At 44.9% G+C, this 17,406-nt stretch overlaps 1 protein-coding gene across 1 annotated transcript; it reads right to left on the reverse strand.

Annotated features, from left to right (window-relative positions):
- Nucleotides 1-998: 998 nt before the first annotated feature.
- On the reverse strand, nucleotides 999-3,364 carry LOC140740376 (immunoglobulin lambda-1 light chain-like). Its single transcript, XM_073069519.1, has 3 exons — nucleotides 3,272-3,364; nucleotides 2,823-3,185; nucleotides 999-1,680 (listed from the first exon to the last, which is right to left on the reverse strand). The coding sequence occupies exons 1-3, from the start codon at nucleotides 3,315-3,317 to the stop codon at nucleotides 1,358-1,360; spliced, it is 732 nt and encodes a 243-aa protein (XP_072925620.1). The 5' UTR covers nucleotides 3,318-3,364; the 3' UTR covers nucleotides 999-1,357.
- Between the last annotated feature and the right edge of the window lie 14,042 nt (nucleotides 3,365-17,406).

Consider the following 17,406-nt stretch of genomic DNA (forward strand, 5'->3'; position numbering starts at 1 on the left):
GTGTTACCAGGACTTGATGGCATGTTTGAAACAGAGGGACACTAATGGGGCTGCTCTTTTGGGAGCTTACATGATCCAAATGTGCTGAATGGCCTCGTGATTTATTTTCATAAATTCCACCAGAAGACCATAGGACAAAGGAACAGAAACCGGCCATTCGGCTCATTGAGTCGGTAGCACTATTCCATCGTTGCTGATTTGTTATCCCTCTCAAACCCATTCTTCTGCCTCCTCCCTGTAGCCTTTGACATGTTTTCTAATCAAGAAAATAGCAACCTCCATTTTAAATAGCGATCTGGTGGGGAGGAAAAGGAAGGATCAAAGTGAGAACGGGGTTCGGGAAATAAATGCAATAGTGTTGTAAGCGGAGAGAGGTTGAGGGTTCGTATTGGGGGTAGGAAGGAGAAGAAAGAGGACGAGAGTGCGGCTGAGACAGTAGGGGAAGGGGGATCAGGAACTATTGTGAAACAAATCCTTAACTATTCCGTCTCTGGGCTCTTTCATCCGCACACTGTCACCCAATATATAGTTGAGGAATAGGTTTAAATTTCTGTCTGGACAATTTTCATCCCTTGTGACCCAACCATTTCAGATACCTAGACTTTCTAGTTTTTGTCAATATCGGTCACTTCTGGCGAAACCTCATTAGCTCAGAACGTAACTACAATTTGTTCCTCTCTCCACCAGTGCTGCTCAGGAGCCTGGAAATTTGCAGCCACGATTATGTTCATTTCCTGTATTAACCTTCTCAAAACCAACAGTTTCGTTCTAATTTCAAACCGACCTTACACTCAAACCTGTCCCCGATTCTCAGCAATGGAACTTCCTTTCCTTCTTTGCTGATATTCGGTGTCCAAGGCTGCCGCACAGATTTCCTAAACTTCATCAAGCCATGTCACGAACCAAAGCAGAGAGACGAATCTCCTCCCTCTTCCCTCCTCCCACTCAGTGTCAGAATCGGAAAAAACACATAAGATAACGAAACGCACACACGGGAATCGTTCCTGCACTGATCATATTTATTAGTAATTAGTTGCCGTCTGTCAGTCTGATCCTGATGATGAATCACAAAAACATTTATCAATCATTCTAATTAATCGAACACCGATGGAAGAGAAACCAAATACCGCCTGAAATTTCCAGAAGACAAGTCCACTTAAACACCGTGTACCCTCTCAGTCGGAACAAGATCAAAATCAGCCTCGGGTACAAATATTCCAACATCAAAGTGGAAACTACAGAGAGCGGAACAGAAGGGAAGTACAGGGATGAGCGAGTAAGAGTGGTAGAGGTGAAAGATACAAAGCGGTGATCTCCTGTTAATCAGGGAACAAGCAAGGCCGAAGCCGCGCTCTGTTTAACAGCTGGATTGTGTGACTGTTGCGGATATTGTCGAGGCTGCTCCTTGTTGAACTGAGCAGGAGTACCTCTTCCCACTGCTCCAGTCTGCGCCGGGCACCGTCAGGTAACTGCTGAGACTGAAGGTTTTGTCCGCGTTCTGAGTCACCCCGCTGGTTTGCACCTCACTGCTCATCGGACTGCCGTTCACTGTCCAGCTGACGACAGGGAAGCCCATCGACAATTTACTGACCAGGCAAACTAAGGTGCCCGATCCTCTAGCCGAGATCTCCTCGGCTGACGGGCCAAGTAGCTTCACTGAAGGGTCTGGGAGCTGCCGATCTGCAACGAGAACAAGAGAAAACGTGTTTCAAGTCGCAGAAGAGCTCTCGTCATTTCACAGTTTGACAGAAGCGTAATTAAAAGGTTTCAACTTCATTGAGTTGAGCCCAGAGTCTCACCAAGTGACAAGACAGTGCCCATGGAGGACAGTGCATGAAGGTCATCGTGGAAAAACGAGAAATCTCCTGCAACCGGTGAGGCTGTCAGGTTCTGAGTCATTCACGGAGTTGAGAGATACACTGGCATCAAAGCGCCCCTGTGTAGTTCAATGTGCCCACTCTCGGTGCCATCAGTGACACATTCCTCCGCCTCCCTCCGGCCCACCCATTCATCATTAATGAGAATATACATGTTACAATCTGCTCTGCCCAGTGGGCGAGGGGACTAAATGCGCGGTCCTGAGCTCCAAGTAGCGGGTCAGGGTAGGCCGCTCTCTGATCTGTGATAGTGTCGAACGATTCGGCTCCCACTCACATGGGGGACTGGAGGCTGGATTCTCCGCAGAATCGGAGCACCAGCCATTGTCGGTGTAGTGACCAGGATCGATGAGGAACTGTTCCTGGGAAGGAGCAGCTCTCACGTTAATAGGTGGCAGGAGAGAGAAGGCAAGGACTGAGCAATGGGAGAGGATATTTTAAGGGATGGGTGCTGGAGGAGAGTTCACCCTCACTGGGAGGGCAGGAAGTGTCGCTGGGAAGTCCGAATTAATTACTTGAAACTTATCGTTCTCCTGTCTTGACAACTATGAGCTGTCTTTAGCCGGCAATGCCCTGTCCCCACTGACAGCTTTGACCCCACCTTAGGTAGATAGATGCCCTCACTTTCGTTCCAATTAAACCATCACACAAAAACAGACAAACTAAAACTAGAGCAGAAGTAACACGAATGAACAGAAATTTTGTCTGAAATATGGTTTGTCCGAAAACACAACCGAAAAGAGAAGTGCTTCATTAAAATACGGAAACAATTCATCTAACCCAACTCTATCCAGTAAAACTGACGCTGGACACGAACACAATTAGATTGTAAATCAACATTTTCATTGTAAAATTCGCTAGGAAATTATAACTTATAACTTCTTAATTGACGGGTGATCGTATTTATGCCGTGGTCATCGCAGGAGATATTTATCGGGCACTTACCTGTAACAAAGAGCTTGGTCCCTGGGCCGAACACCCACAAGTAGCCTCTACTGGCTGAAAACCACTTTCCGCAGTAATAGACGGCAGCGTCATTCAGCTCCACGTTTTTAATGATCAACCGGTAATCGGTGCCGGCGCTGTTGGATGTCGACGTGACACGGTCGCTGCTGAACCCAGGCCCGTTGGTCGGGGCGCTGAGCGAGTGATGGTAGTACAGGATCCATTGTGGAGCTGTTCCCGGTGTCTCCTTGTACCAATGCACATATTCGCCATCCTTAGTTCCGATGTCACAATTCAGCGTGGCCGTGGCTCCTGGACTCACCGACACGGTCGGAGTCTGAGTCAGAGTCTGGGACTCTCCAGCTGTGAAAAATCAGGAATTCAACTACACCCATTGACTCTTTAATGTGACCCCAAGACCCACCTCAGCAACCACTGCCTGTACTTACAACCCATCCACACTGCCAGAGACCAGAAAAAGCACAGCGTCCGCATCGTTGCTGCCCGTCAGCTTCCTGCCTCCCTTCTGTCGATGGATCTGTGACTGACTGGCCGCCGCTGTGATGGAGCCCAGTTATAGAGCCATTCACACCGGGGAGGAAATCGATGTAAATCAGGCTGACTGACACTGACCAATCAGAGCGGGGATCGGAAACCCTCCCAAATACTGTCACACACCGTCGGGTTGAGACGGCGCCATTGTCAGCAACTGACTGATCTGTTAAAAACAATTTGCGAATGAAAAAGTCATTCATTGTCTGACATTTCCCACACTCTGCCTTCATTTCCCTGATTCCCTCCTTCGGTCCACAGATGCCCCTCACAGCTCCAGTGACAACAGCGTAGGGCAGTGCAGGCTGTTGAAGGGTCTTGGCCCGAAACGTCGACTGTACTGTTTTCCTTTGATGCTGCCTGGCCTGCTGATTTCCTCCAGCATTTCGTGTGTGTTGCTTGGATTTCCAACATCTGCAGATCTTGTCTTGTTTGTGATAGAGCAGTGCAGGCTTCCTGTTCCCACATCAGTCATTCAGACATGAATTCAAACCCACTTTGGCAGTTTGAGGGTTTGAATTCGTTCTAATTGTAGGGATTTAGATCAGTGCGGAAAACATTGACTATGAATTTAAGGATTGAAAGGCTTATTCTTGAATATGTTTTTTCAGTATAGCACAATTGCGGAGAGAGTACCTGGACCCTGGGCAACGGTAAGTAGGGACCATTGGCGTTGCTCTGGTATTGGTCAAGGCTCGACAAAACTGGAACAAGAAGAACGAAGTGAACTGCCATCACAATGAAACTTTCATTAGCAGGAACGTGAATATTTACAAGCACGATTGCCGAATCTGTAACGCAGCCCGCCTTGGAGAACGCTCAGTCCCTGTGGCAGAGTCCGTGGTTGTGACATATACAGAAAGGCCGCAGGCAGCACAGCCTCCCTGAGTTTGCTGTCCTCCGTCCCCAGACGACAGCAAGCGGGAGAGTCAGGACCAAACAATGACCTGGAGGAGTTGACTGGCTCCATCCATTCTTTCGAATCGAATAAAATCTCACAACCGATAGTTTACGATATTCGGCTCCGAGGGACCTGCTGGAAATGCATAATTCTATGCTTCTAACTGGCGCATGTCAGACTCCATGAAAAAGGGCATCCATTTTTTTTGAACAAAATAGGGCATCCAGAGCTTTCATCAGAGACAATGATATGTTTAAGGCTACATGCGCACTAGACCGGATAATTTTGAAAACGCCGGTTTCGCGTTAAAACGATAGGCGTCCACACTGTGCGTTTTTAAAAATATCTCTATCCACATTAAAACGGAGATTTCGGCGAATCTCCTCCTGCGCAGGACACATCTACCGAAAACAAGCGATATGTTTGGTGTCGAATTTCGCCGTAAAAGTGCGCGTTTGTGTAGTTACAGACTAGAAAAACTTAAAACGCCGGGCAGCTGCTGGCTCTTGCGCAGGATGATTTGAAAGTAAATAAAAACAAATACTGAAGCGTATGGAGGCAACCGACAGGGAGTTCACGGACAGATTGACCCGGCTGATGATGAACATTGAAAAACTGACTAACTCTGTTGCATTATTAAAGCACCTTGTTAAATGTGTAAAACATGTCTGCATCAGTATTATCTTGTATTTGCATACAATGTTGCATTAGTCTGTTATACATCTATTGTGAGAGAAGTACTTGCATAAATAGGCAAACCACCTTCATACGAGCAAGGACAGAAAACAGGGCAAAGTGAGTACAGTATACTTATTTATTCAGTAAGTATTTGGTGAGTACATTTCTAACTTTTCTGGCTTCAGTCTCGTTGCCGTCTGTTTTGAAAATGTTAGGTTGCGTTCAAGAAAACAATGAAATGACGCGCTGCCGTCTGATGCGTTTTCAGAAGTCTCCGGTTACCCCGTCCACACTGATCTGCCTGAGCAGCATTTCAAAAATATCCAACCTGGAAAGCGTTTCTGTAAAGCTCCGGTTTCGGGGGACGAAAACGCCATTTTAGTGTGGACGGAGGGTAAAAACGAAGAGAAAAAGCTTCGGTTACAGATTTATCCGGCGTAGTGTGGACGTAGCCTGATCAGCCTGTTGATTTGTATTTACCAATCAGTCTGGCCATTTGAAATGACGTAGTATAGTGTATATATCTACCCAATGGGAACTGATTTCTAAACAGAGCTTTCTGATGAAACTAAAAAGCTTGTGCATGTAGATATTAAGAAAGAAGATGTGCTGGAACTTTTGGGAAGCATCAGGTTGGATAAGTCACCTGGACCGAACGTGATGTACCCTAGGGTACTGTTGGAGGCAATGGAGGAGATTGCTGAGCCTCCGGCGTTGATCTTTGCATCATCAATGGGGACAGGAGAGTTTGTGGAGGATTAGAGGGTTGCTGATGTTGTTCCATTATTCAAGAAAGAGAGTAGAGATAGTCCAGGAATCTATAGACCAGTGGGTCTTACTTCAGTGGTTGGTAAGTTGATGGAGAAGATCCTGAGAGACAGGATTTATGAACATTTGGACAGGCATAATATGATTAGGAACAGTCAGCATGGCTTTGTGAAAGGCAGGTTGTGCCTTACGAGCCTGATTGAGTTTTTTGAGGATGTGACTGAACTCATTGATGAAGGTAGAGTAGTAGATGTAGTGTGTATGGATTTCAGCGAGGCATTTGACAAAGTATCCCATGCAAGGCTTATTGAGAAAGTAAGGGGGCATGGGATCCAATGGGATTTTGCTTTGTGGATCCAGAACTGGCTTGCCCACAGAAGGCGAAGTATGGTTGTAGACAGGTCATATTCTGCATGGAGGTCGGTGAACAGTGGTGTGCCTCAGGGATCTATTCTGGGGTCCCCTTCTGTTCGCAATTTCTATAAATGACCTAGATGAAGAAGTGGAGGGATAGGTTAGTAAATTTGCTGATGACACAAAGGTTGGGGGTGTTGTGGGTAGTGTGGTGGGCTGACAGAAGTTACAGTGGGACACTGATATGATGCAAAACTGGGCTGAAGAGTGGCAGATGGAGCTCAACCAAGATAAGTGTGAGGTGTGTCATTTTGGTAGGTCAAATATGATGGCAGAATATAGTATTAATGGTAAGACTCTTGGCATTGTGGAGGATCAGAGTGATATTGTACTCCAAGTCCATAGGACACTCAAAGCTGCTGCATAGGTTGACTCTGTGGTTAAGAACGCATACGATGCATTGGCCTTCATCAATCATGGGATTGAGTTTAGGAGCCGAGAGGTAATGTTGCTGCAATATAGAACCCTGGTCAGACCCCACTTGGAGTACTGTGCTCAGTTCTGGTCGCATCACTACAGGAAGGCTGTGGAAACCATAGAAGGGGTGCAGAAGAGATTTACAAGGATGTTGCCTGAATTGGGGAGCATGCCTGATGAGAATAGATTGAGTGAACTCGGCCTTTTTTTCCTTGGAGCAATGGAGGATGAGAGGTTACCTGATAGAGGTGTATAAGATGATCAGAGTCCTTGATAGTGTAGAAAGTCAGATGCTTATTCCCAGGGCTGGAATGGCTAGCATGAGAGGGCACATTTTTAAGGTGCTTCAAAGTAGGTACAAAGGAGATGTCAGGGCTAAGAATTCACGCAGGGAGTGGTGAGTGCGTGGACTGGGCTGCCAGCGACAGTGGTGGAGACGGATGTCATAGGCCCTAAGGGACTTTTAAAACAGGGGTGACCAACCTTTTTTGCACCGTGTACAGGTTTAATATTGACAATATTCTTGCAGACCAGCCGACTGGTGGGGGGGGGGGGGGTGGGAGGTGTTAATCGCGACCGGAATATAGGTGATAATTCAACTATGAGTCACTTATAGGTTGCTAATACACTCAATTTCGTTTCTAAAAGGGTTTATCTAATGAATTTAATATTAAACACACAGCGCATATTTTCCTCATATGAATATAGTGATAAGTCAATTATAACTCACTTATAAGTCAATAACATCATAATGTTTTAAGTAATGTTTGGATATTAAACACACAGTGCATATTTTCCTCGTATGAACAAATAAAATCAATGGAACACACCAGTGAGAGGACAAGGTAAGGGCCGGAGGTCCCCGTACGGGGGCTGCGGCAGTAGCAGTCCAGAGAGAGTGGCCATCAAAAGTTTGGATCGAGGGATGACTTTCAGTAGACTACAGTGAGGTAGCTGCTCTGCTACTTACAAAACCCTGAGCCTGAATTAGGTCGTCTGTGAATAATTTAGCACCGTGTTCCCCACGAACATTCGGTGTGCTAAACAGGTTTAGAGGTGGTGCCCATCTGTCTGCGCTCCAGGCTAGTAGCAATGGCACTTCTTGCCGGCCACGTGAGGCAGCCGGTTACCTGACACCAACCAGTGATCCCTGGCATGAGGCTATCACTGCGTTTAGGAAACTGATGACCTCGCGTGCATTCAAGTTCAACAGTGGGCGGGACAGGGAATGAGGAAACTTGCAGCTGACTCATATCATTTCATATCGCCAAATCACATCGTTTCCTTGTGGCCTGGTAGCACATGCTGGGGACCACTGTTTTAAAAGACACCTTGACAGGTACATGGAGCTCAGAAAAATAGAGGGCTATGAGTAACCCTAGGTAATTTCTAAGGTAAGGACATGCTAGGCACAGCTTTGTGGGCTGAAGGGCCTGCATTGTACTGTAGGTTTTTCTATGTTTCTATGGTTTTATGAAAGACCTCACAATATTTTGCTGTAAAGACTATTTTTATTGTGGGTCTTTTGAAGGGATTGCTTATTTTTCTTCAGTCACATCCTGTAAACTTTCAGAAATGAAAATCACTTCTAAACATGTGTCAGCACTTTACAGGAGTGATGGTTTGTGAGCTTTTTACATTTCATTACTTATTGATAAATCTAGAAAGCCCCATACAATTGGAGAAGAATTGACTTAGCCAGCCATAAGGGAGTTTCTGAGTATAGTTTTGCATAAATCACCAGAACAAATCATTCAAGCAATGTCTGTCAGTGACAACTCTGTTAAAAGATGAATAGATGAAATAGCTGAGAATGTGGAAGACACAATGAGCAAAAGAAATTGATATCCATTTTTGTTTGTCTACTGCATAGAGCCTTTGTTGAAATGCATACTCCACTGGTGTAGTTTAGAAATGTCATGGACTGTCCTTTGGTTCATTTGGAAATCCAAGGTGAAGAGAATGAGACTGATCAGAATGTGCAAGTACATGGAAGACCAAGGCAAAAACATACGTAATGTCACTCTCACCCTGATGAGCACGTTCTTGCATGGTTGCTTTAGACTGTGGAAGACTCTAAGTACGTGGACACCAAATACCATTATCAAAGTTTTCTCTATCCCCGGTTTTAAGAAGAACAAGTATGTCTCCTCTGTCTTGCAATGTCCCTGTCATAAGGTGGGCACTGGAAGCAGACCCAGATGCAAGACACTGACACTGAAGTACTAGGAACTGGACTAGACTAGAATTAGGGACAGGACAGGACACAGACATGGGTTAGGACTTTGATTAGGAAATCGTGTCCAGGACAAGGAACTGGAAACTAGGAGCCTGGGCTTGTACTCCGAGCCAGAGACTGGAACAGGACCCAGATCCTGGGTTTTGACTCGGGCTCGGACCCTGGAACTAGGCGAGCACATGATGTGGCTACAGGACTTGGCAAGGCTTGGCGGCAGGACAAGGTGAGACTTGGGTTCTTCGAGGCTTGGTGACAGGAGTAGGTGGGGCTTGGGTTCTTTGAAGCTTGGCTATGGGACTGGACAAGTCTTGGGACACCTGAATATGGAGCCTTGGTCTTGAGAGAACAAGAACACAGGGACATGGAACACAGAGCCGGGACCCCTCCTTAGGAACAAGACTTGGGGCCGGGGCTTTACACAGAGTCTGGACCCCTCCTAGGCAGCAGGACATAGGGCCGGGACACGTACACAGAAGACACAGAGATGGTTCCCAATACAAGGTAGCGGCAAACAGCCGGACCTACCTAGCAAAGGCATGGACACAGAGACGGTTCTAAACAGCAATAGGCAGTTCCTTATCTAGACACAGCAAGGCTCTGGTCTTGCTCTGGCGGTAGAACTTGACAGCGATATGGTGGGGGGGGGGAGGATGTGGAGGAGGAGGAGAAGGAGGAGGAGGAGAAGAAGAAGAAGAATCAGGTGCCTCAATTAGAGTACCCAACAGAACAAGGGAAAACCAGAAAACCTGGAATAAAGAACGATGGACCAGACCGTGAACCGGAATATGGCCTTCACGGACTGGACCATGACAGTTCCAGTCAGCTGGATGCTTGGTGCAGCCACTTGTAAGGGCTTGGTGGGGAAGGACCACAGTGGAGGTTTGTTCTGCAATGGGAAAGTGAGAGGCCAGGTTGGTGAGGAAGCTCCAGAACTGTTGCACTAAGTATATCATCCAAGGGGGCCACATAAGTGGCAACAGTATTATTGGCTTTGAGGAATTTAATTGAACACTACTTAACACCTTTTTAAAAAAAATGACAAGGCATTGAATGGTTTATCCTACCAAATATTTTTATGAATATAGATGGTGCCTGGCCTGTTGAGCTCCTCCAGCAATTTGTGTGTGTTATTGTCGCAATATGTGCTGGCAAAGTTGGAACCCAAGTGCAGAGGAAACACAGAGTCCAATGAAGAGACGACAACCAGAGTTTATTCATAAGAATTCCAACAGAACATCGGTGGCTTGGCTGAGCGACACTGCGAGACGTAACATTCTCAAAACAAGGATCCCACAATTAGCGCTAATTGGGCCTCCGCTTAAATATTACAAGTAAGATGGAGTCCCCGAGCCTTAGCAAGTGTAAACATAAAGCACCCAGAGACTGCATTACAGAGAGAAAGGTGCTCAAAAAGAAAAACACAAGTAACTCTTAAATGATTAGCAACAATTAATCAATTAAGCTGCTCTTGGAAACCTCAGAGCCCAACGCTCTCTGGCTTGTCAGACATGCCTGAAGAGCTCATTACAAGCTCATGATAAGGCTGGTGTTTCAAGTGTAGATTTTTCTTGTTAATCGAGATAGTTTGATAAAAAAAGGATCTGGCAGGGAATGTCAGAGAATGAACACCCGAGACACTGTGGGACGTCAGGAAGCTTCCTGTTTTCTGGACAATGATGGGTACAGGAAGGGTTTTCAGCTGGAAGAACATATCCTCTGGGATTTGGAGCTTGAGCAACAGCAATCCATCCACAAGGCTGAATGTTTCTTGTGCAGCAGGTTTCAGGAGCTGGTCATCCTGTAGCTAATGTGAGTTTATAAAGCAGGGAGACTGGCAGATCACCAGGGCAGACTGAAGTGCAGACAGGTGGGTCAGCAGATCCTCGAGGACTTCCTGCTCTCTAACAGTATGATATTCAGAGTACTGATTGATGATAGTCTTCCTCTAAGGACAGAGGCATGACCAGACAAGTGGGTTCATTGTGCAGGCAGAGGAACAGAAAGAGGAATAGTTCATAATTTGAAGAGCAGAATTCCCAGCTGTATCTCAAAGGAATAGGCCACCTAGCCCATGTGCCAATAATGGTGTCATTAAACTGAACCAATCTGCTTCCACCATGTCTATATCCCTGCTATATTTCTTTGGCTGCTGCAGTTTCCTTCCACATGTTAAAGTGGTGCAGGTTGGTAGATTAATATCTGCTAGAAATTGCCCCAAGAGTGTCAGTGAGTGGAAGAATCTGATGTAAATTGAAGAGAATGTGAAGGGAAGGAAATGTAATTGAATGGGATTAGTGCAGGGTTAGAGCAAATACAGATCTGATGGACAGCACAGACATGACGGAATGAGGGGTCTGTTTCCATACCGTATATATGCTGCATATTATATGGCGAATATGAAACAAGATATTGCAAATGCAGTCAGAGTTTAAGGAGGTAGCAAGAAAATCAGGAAACAGGACAAGACTGGTAATAATCTCTGGATTCATTCCCCTTCTTCATCTGTGGGTGTAGTAAGGTGCAGATAAAAGTTAGCCTGAGGAAATAGTGCAGGAGGGTGGCTGTGGATCTGTGGGTGATTGGAATCAGTTCATGAGTGAGTTTGTGTGTGTGTGTGTGTGTGTGGGGGGGGGGGGGTGCATTGTAGTTAGCTCAGGCCAGATGGTGGGACCAGAGCTGTGACTAGCATCCTCAGAGGGTATTTCACTGGAGTAGGAGGCAATGAGAACATGGGAAAGTAGCAGTGTAATGGAGGATAAAAGGAGTAAAAAGGAATAAAGAGAGATAAATAGTTCCAGAGCAGAAATAAACATTTTTTCACAAAGGTCAAGCAATTATAAAATACAAGAAGCTCCACACAATAGTCATAGTGTGTACAATTTCATGAAGGTTATTAAAGAAGACTGATAAACTGTGTTGGTTGACAATGTTGTGACGACTTACATCCAGTCAACTTTTGTGGGATCTGAAGTGGCTAATGAGGCTAATGTGAAAACCACAGACTCTTCTGTGCAAGAGGCAGAAGGAGGTCAGCAGGTGAGGAGTGGATAACATGTGAGAATTTCTGCTACCTCCACTACTGATACAGGAGCTCAACATGCTCGTGGTCCAGGGTCTCAAGGTTCTTTTTGTCTTGATTGCTTAGAGGCCGTAGAGCCCAGGAGTCAGTGAGGATATTGCATTTCTTTAAAGGGGCTTTGAGCACAGATTTGAATCTTGTTCTCGCTCCACCTAGTAAACACTTCCCATGGCAGAGCTTGGAATATGAGATATGTTTGAACACTATGGACTCAGATATCTGAACAACCTGTCCTGTCCAACATAGAAAACTGCACGTATCTATGGACTTAGAACTGCTCGTGCTGCCCTGGGACCCTGAATGTTCTTCACTTGTTCATGCAATGAATTTTGTGGAGATTCTGTTGGTGGTACTTTACAGTCCTTGAGGTGCCTTCTGTAAGTAAGGTAGAGCTCTGGTGTATCTCAAAAGACAGGGATCTGTGTTGTCTGGTGAACTGTGAGTCACATGACAGCTGAGTGTAAGGTTCATTCTGTTGTATTCCTCAACAAGAGGGTGAACAATGCTTTGGAGCACAACCTGTGTGAATGTATAAATACTCGAATCACTGGTACAAAGCAGACTGGCTACTGAGGTTTGGGAATCTTTGCTCCTAGTGCTGGTTGAAGAGTTTCCTGTTAGTTCTGGGGATCATCTGCACTCCCTCTGGAAGGTTCTTGGAGGTGATGTGCAACAAAGGAGCAAGACGGTTTGAGAAAAGTTTTCTGGAAAGTCTGCAAGTTTATATGACACCAGTCTTTAAAATGAATAATTTTGTTGCTGAACTTTAGTAGAGCAAATGTAAGGTAGAATTGAATTTCATTGCGAACCAAATTTGGGAAGCGTGTTCTAAAAATTATTGGAGTCAAAGGAGTTTTTGCCCAGTGAAGATAATGTCTGTGGATGAATAAATTTCACAGTGTGATTCAGGGAGCAGCTCTATGGTCATGTGAATTTTGCAGTGCTCGTTCAAAGGAGTACAGAATCTGTTTGCTTATCAAAACTTATGTGGGATCTTCATCTGTTGGATAAGTGGGCCAAGGAATGGCAAATGGTGTTATATCCAGATAAGTACAAGGCGTTCATTGTTTGCTATAAGTCATGTTATACAAAGTGGGTGATCATGGTCTTTCCATGACCATGATTGTTCTTGGCAAATTTGCTACTGAACTGGGTTGCCTTTGCCTTCTTCTAGGCAGTGTCTTCTCAAGACAGATGACTCCAGCCATTATCAATATGCTTCAGAGATTATCTGCCGGGCAGCAGTGGTGTTGTGATATGCATCAGCTGCTTATATGACCATTCATCACCTGATCTAATAGCTTCTCGTTACACTCATCATGGGTAGTGGGGGTCGGGTGGTGGGTGGGGCGAAGCAGGTATTACACCACGCTCAAGGGTGACCTGCAGGCAAGCAGAGGAAAGGAGCACTTTGCACCTCCTTTGGAAAAGAGTAATCAGGGCATAGTCAGCATGGCTCTATTTGTGGGAAAGTGTGTCTCAATAACTGATTGAAGTGTGAGGTAAAGCAAGAGTTTGGATCAACTGAGTTTTATTTCCTGTGAACTTACAGAGGCCAAGGTCTGAGTTGATAGAAGTATATGAAATTATGAGAAAGAGAGAGGGTAGACATTAAAGATATTTTCCTAGCGGAGGAAGAGACTTAAACTGGTGAGGTAGGACATATAAAGGAATCCTGAGAGGAAAATTTCCACGAAAAGAATGGTGGAATCTGAAAGGTGATTCTTGAGGAGATGGTAGAGGCACATTGTCTCGACAGACACTTGAATTGTAGAGAAGATATCAAGCAAAATGCAGACAAGTGGGACTAATACCTATAACTGCGATGTTTGGCATGGTGGTGATGGTCTGAAGGGCCAGTTCCTGTTCTGTGTAACTCTGTGACTCATCATAGCCTTTAGTTCAAACATTGACCAAAGAGCTGAATTCCAGAGGTGAGGTGCAATTGACTGCCCTTGTTATCAAGGCAAAATTTGACAAACTGTAATATCAAGGAGTAACTCTGAAGTCAATGGATATCATGAGGAAAACACACTAATGACTGGAATCATAACGCACTCAAAGGCAATTTGTGTTTGTTATATGACAATCTTTCCATTCCCAGGATGTTACTGCAGGAGTTTTTTACGGAGTACACTCAACACAACCATGTTTAGATGCCTCATCTTGATGACCTTTTTTCCATTGTTAGAAAAGAAGCAGGAATGAGGATTGCTGATTGCAACTGATTAGCTAATCCATCAGTTCATAACTACATGCAGCAAGTCCTGGACAACATTCAGGAATGGAATTATACGGGCCAAGTAATGTTCATATGACAAATATGCCAGACTAGGATCATGTCCAAGAAGAGCGTGTAAAGTGATCTACCCATGGCATTGAATCCCATTAGCATCACAATACTTTTCCACCATTTCTAACATCTAAGACAAGGACATACAAGAGAAAATCTGCAGATGCTGGAAATTTGAGCAACACACACAAAATGCTGGAGGAACTCAGCAGGAAAGGCAGCATATATGGAAAGATGTACAATCGATGTTTCGGGCAAAACCCTTCAGCAGGACTCATACAGGACCTCCCGTAAAAATGTAGAGTTTCAGAAACATCAGCAGGACTTTCAGAGACCTCATCCTTGGGAAAAGAGTGAACTTTATGTATGGGCTTCACCTGGAGACAACTTGTAAGACTGGCCCAGGACAGAGGACTCTAGTCTATGGCCTATGCAACAGAATTGTGATAAGCTTAAACAAACTAACATCAACTTCATTCTATACTCCATTGGTAAAATGTCCTGCTGTTACTTCCCCTGGTTACTCTAACACCACCTTCCAAACATTTGAGTGGTATTACCAAGTACACAAGGGCAGAATAAGTAGGAAATGCCACCTGTAAGTTCGCTTTCAAGTCACAAACTATCCTTTCTTGGAAATACCTGGAGAGCAAATAAAAATATTTAGTCTTGGTTCAGAGAAAATTTCTACAAATGTACTTTGTTTGGGAGTATTCTGAATGTTTAACCTTTGAAAGAATGTTACAGAATGGTTTGAGTTCGAAAGAATTTTGTGTGATGTGTGGCCACATGTAATTTCACTTGAGTTATATCTGTCTCTATCACACAGATGTTAGTGCAGGGAGTTTCAATTGTAATATTTAGAAGAGAGCCAGATACATATCTGAAACTGAGGGATTGTGGGTAGAGGGCAAGGTCATGTAATGTTTTTATTATCGAGCTAGTCTGAAGTGAACAGGCCAAATGGGTTCAGTTTCTAAGGTAACCATTCTGTTTGTCTATTACCTAGTCTCTTACGATGACCTCTGAATCTGAGATGGTGAATTTAATGCTGGCACCTCCCAAGTAAAACCTTCTTGTTTTTGTGCAGTTAATAAGGTTGACAATTGTCTGATATTTCCCAGTTTTTTCACTTGTTTCTGTACTGTCTGGTCCCTGACATTAAATGACAGCATCGAACTCCAATACAGTACAACTTCCTTTGTAACTCTGGTTAGATCTGGAGATAATATTGTCTGGAAGATTCTTCGGGTGTCAAAAGAAGTTGCCACATTTATGGTTAGATGTCCTTTATCAGATGTTCAGCATGGAAGAGGCACCAAAAAGCCAGAAGATAGAGAACACAATAATAAACAAAAGCACAATAAATATAAATACATAACATTGCTTATATACATAGATTGATTTTGTGTTCATAAACTGACACTAGGCACAGGAGTGTTTGCCCATAAGGTGACTCTGACAGGAAATGATAAAGTAGTGGTGGTGGAGGTGTGTGTTAGTGGGTAGAGCTGTTGGTCATCTTTACTTTTTGGGGATATAACTGTTTTTGGGTCTAGTGGTCCTGGTGTGGATGCTACACAGCTTCCTCCCTGATGGGAGTAGGACAAGCAGTCATTGAGCAGGATCGATAGGATCCTTCATGAAGTTTTTGGCTCTTTACCAGCACCTTTCTGCATGTATGTCCTTGATGGCATGCAGGCAGGTGCCAATGACGTGTTGGGCGTACCCTTTGTATTGAACGTCCTGGCCACCACAGTGCAATTTCGTTAGCATGCAGTTAGCTGAGATCTCTGAGGATACTCTCTACTGTGTTAGGATACCCTCAACTGCGCTTCTGCAAAAGGACATGAGTAAAGATGTGCACAGTCCAGCTCCATTCAGCCTCCTCAGAAAGTAGAGATGTTGGTGAGCTTTCCTGTTTGTGTAAGTTGGGTTCGGGAGCCATGTAAGGTTATGCATAATATGCCCTCCCAGGAGTTTGAAACTGGTCAAAGATTTCATTGCTGTGCAGTCAATGTTTTGTGAGTGGAGTGAGTTAGTTCTCCTGAAGTTAATTACAATTTCCTTTGTCTTGTTAACACTGAGGAAGAAGTCCCCCATTCCTGATGAAGGGTCTCGGCCCGAAATGTTGGCTACTCTTTTCTCACGGATGCTGCTTGATCTGCTGAATTCTTCCAGCGTTGTGTACGTATTCTTTGATCCACAGCATCTGCAGTTGTATCTTTGAGGAAGAAGTTATTTGCCTGGCACAGGCTTCAAACTTTTCCACCTTCTCTCTGCAGTCTGCCTCATTGTTGTTGATGAGCCTCACCACTGTGTGTCATCGGTGAATATGACAATGTGATTACTTGGGTGTTTGGCTGTACTATGATGTGTGAGCAGAGTGCATAGCAATGGGCTCAGTTCTCAGCCCTGGGGGGTGGGGGGGCCCCTGTGTTGAGAATGATGGAATGATGGAGAGGGAGGGGCCCTGTGTTGAGAATGATGGAATGATGGAGAGGGAGGAGCAATTGCGCAGCCTGACTATCTGAGGTCTGTTTGTTGGGAAATCCAATGCCCAGTTGCACAGTGGTGCATTTAGACTGAGGAGTAGGAGTTTGTTCACCAAGGTCTGTGGGACAATAGTGTGGAATGCCGAACTGAAATCCAGAAACAGCATTCTGTCACAAGTGTTCTTGTTTTCTTGGTGTACCAGGGCCAGGAGCATGACAGATGTTACTGTGTCTGTCGTGGAGCGGTTCAGCCACTAAGCATATTTGTGAGTGTCCAGTGTGACAGCAATGGAGCTTTTGATGTGTGCCATTACCAGCTGTTTAAAGCATTTCATGATAATTGGTGTCATTGCCACCGGGCGGTAATTGTTTAGTCTAAAGTTGTAGAGTTCTTTGGTCCAGGAACGATGATGGCTGATCAGAAGCATGTGTGGACAGCAGCCTAGATGAGTGAAGAGTTGAAGATGTCTGTGAGGTATCAGTGATCAGGTGTGTCCACTTCCTGAGTACTCAGCCTGGCATGTTGTCTGTCCCGGCCATCTTATGGAGAGCTTGACTCTTTGCAGTATCCTTGTGGTTATACAAACATAGAAGCAAGTGTAAAGAAACTAGAAAAAGAAAATGAAAACCCGTTGGTTTGTTTCGCTCCCTAAGTCTAGGGAAGACACATTCTGGTCCCGCCAAACCCATGAGATTGAGAGAGCTCTCCCATCCCAATCCCCAGTTTGTGTGGATGATGTGTAATTTG

The sequence above is a fragment of the Hemitrygon akajei genome, chromosome 16, assembly GCF_048418815.1.
Source record: "Hemitrygon akajei chromosome 16, sHemAka1.3, whole genome shotgun sequence".
NCBI lineage: Eukaryota > Metazoa > Chordata > Chondrichthyes > Myliobatiformes > Dasyatidae > Hemitrygon > Hemitrygon akajei.

Coding starts and splice junctions, on each gene's coding strand:
- LOC140740376 (XM_073069519.1), bottom strand. CDS start 3,317: ATGCGGACGCTGTGCTTTTTCTGGTCTCTGGCAGTGTGGATGGGTT. Junction 3,186..3,271: donor TCTGGCAGTGTGGATGGGTT/GTAAGTACAGGC, acceptor GATTTTTCACAG/CTGGAGAGTCCCAGACTCTG. Junction 1,681..2,822: donor GACCAAGCTCTTTGTTACAG/GTAAGTGCCCGA, acceptor TTCTCGTTGCAG/ATCGGCAGCTCCCAGACCCT.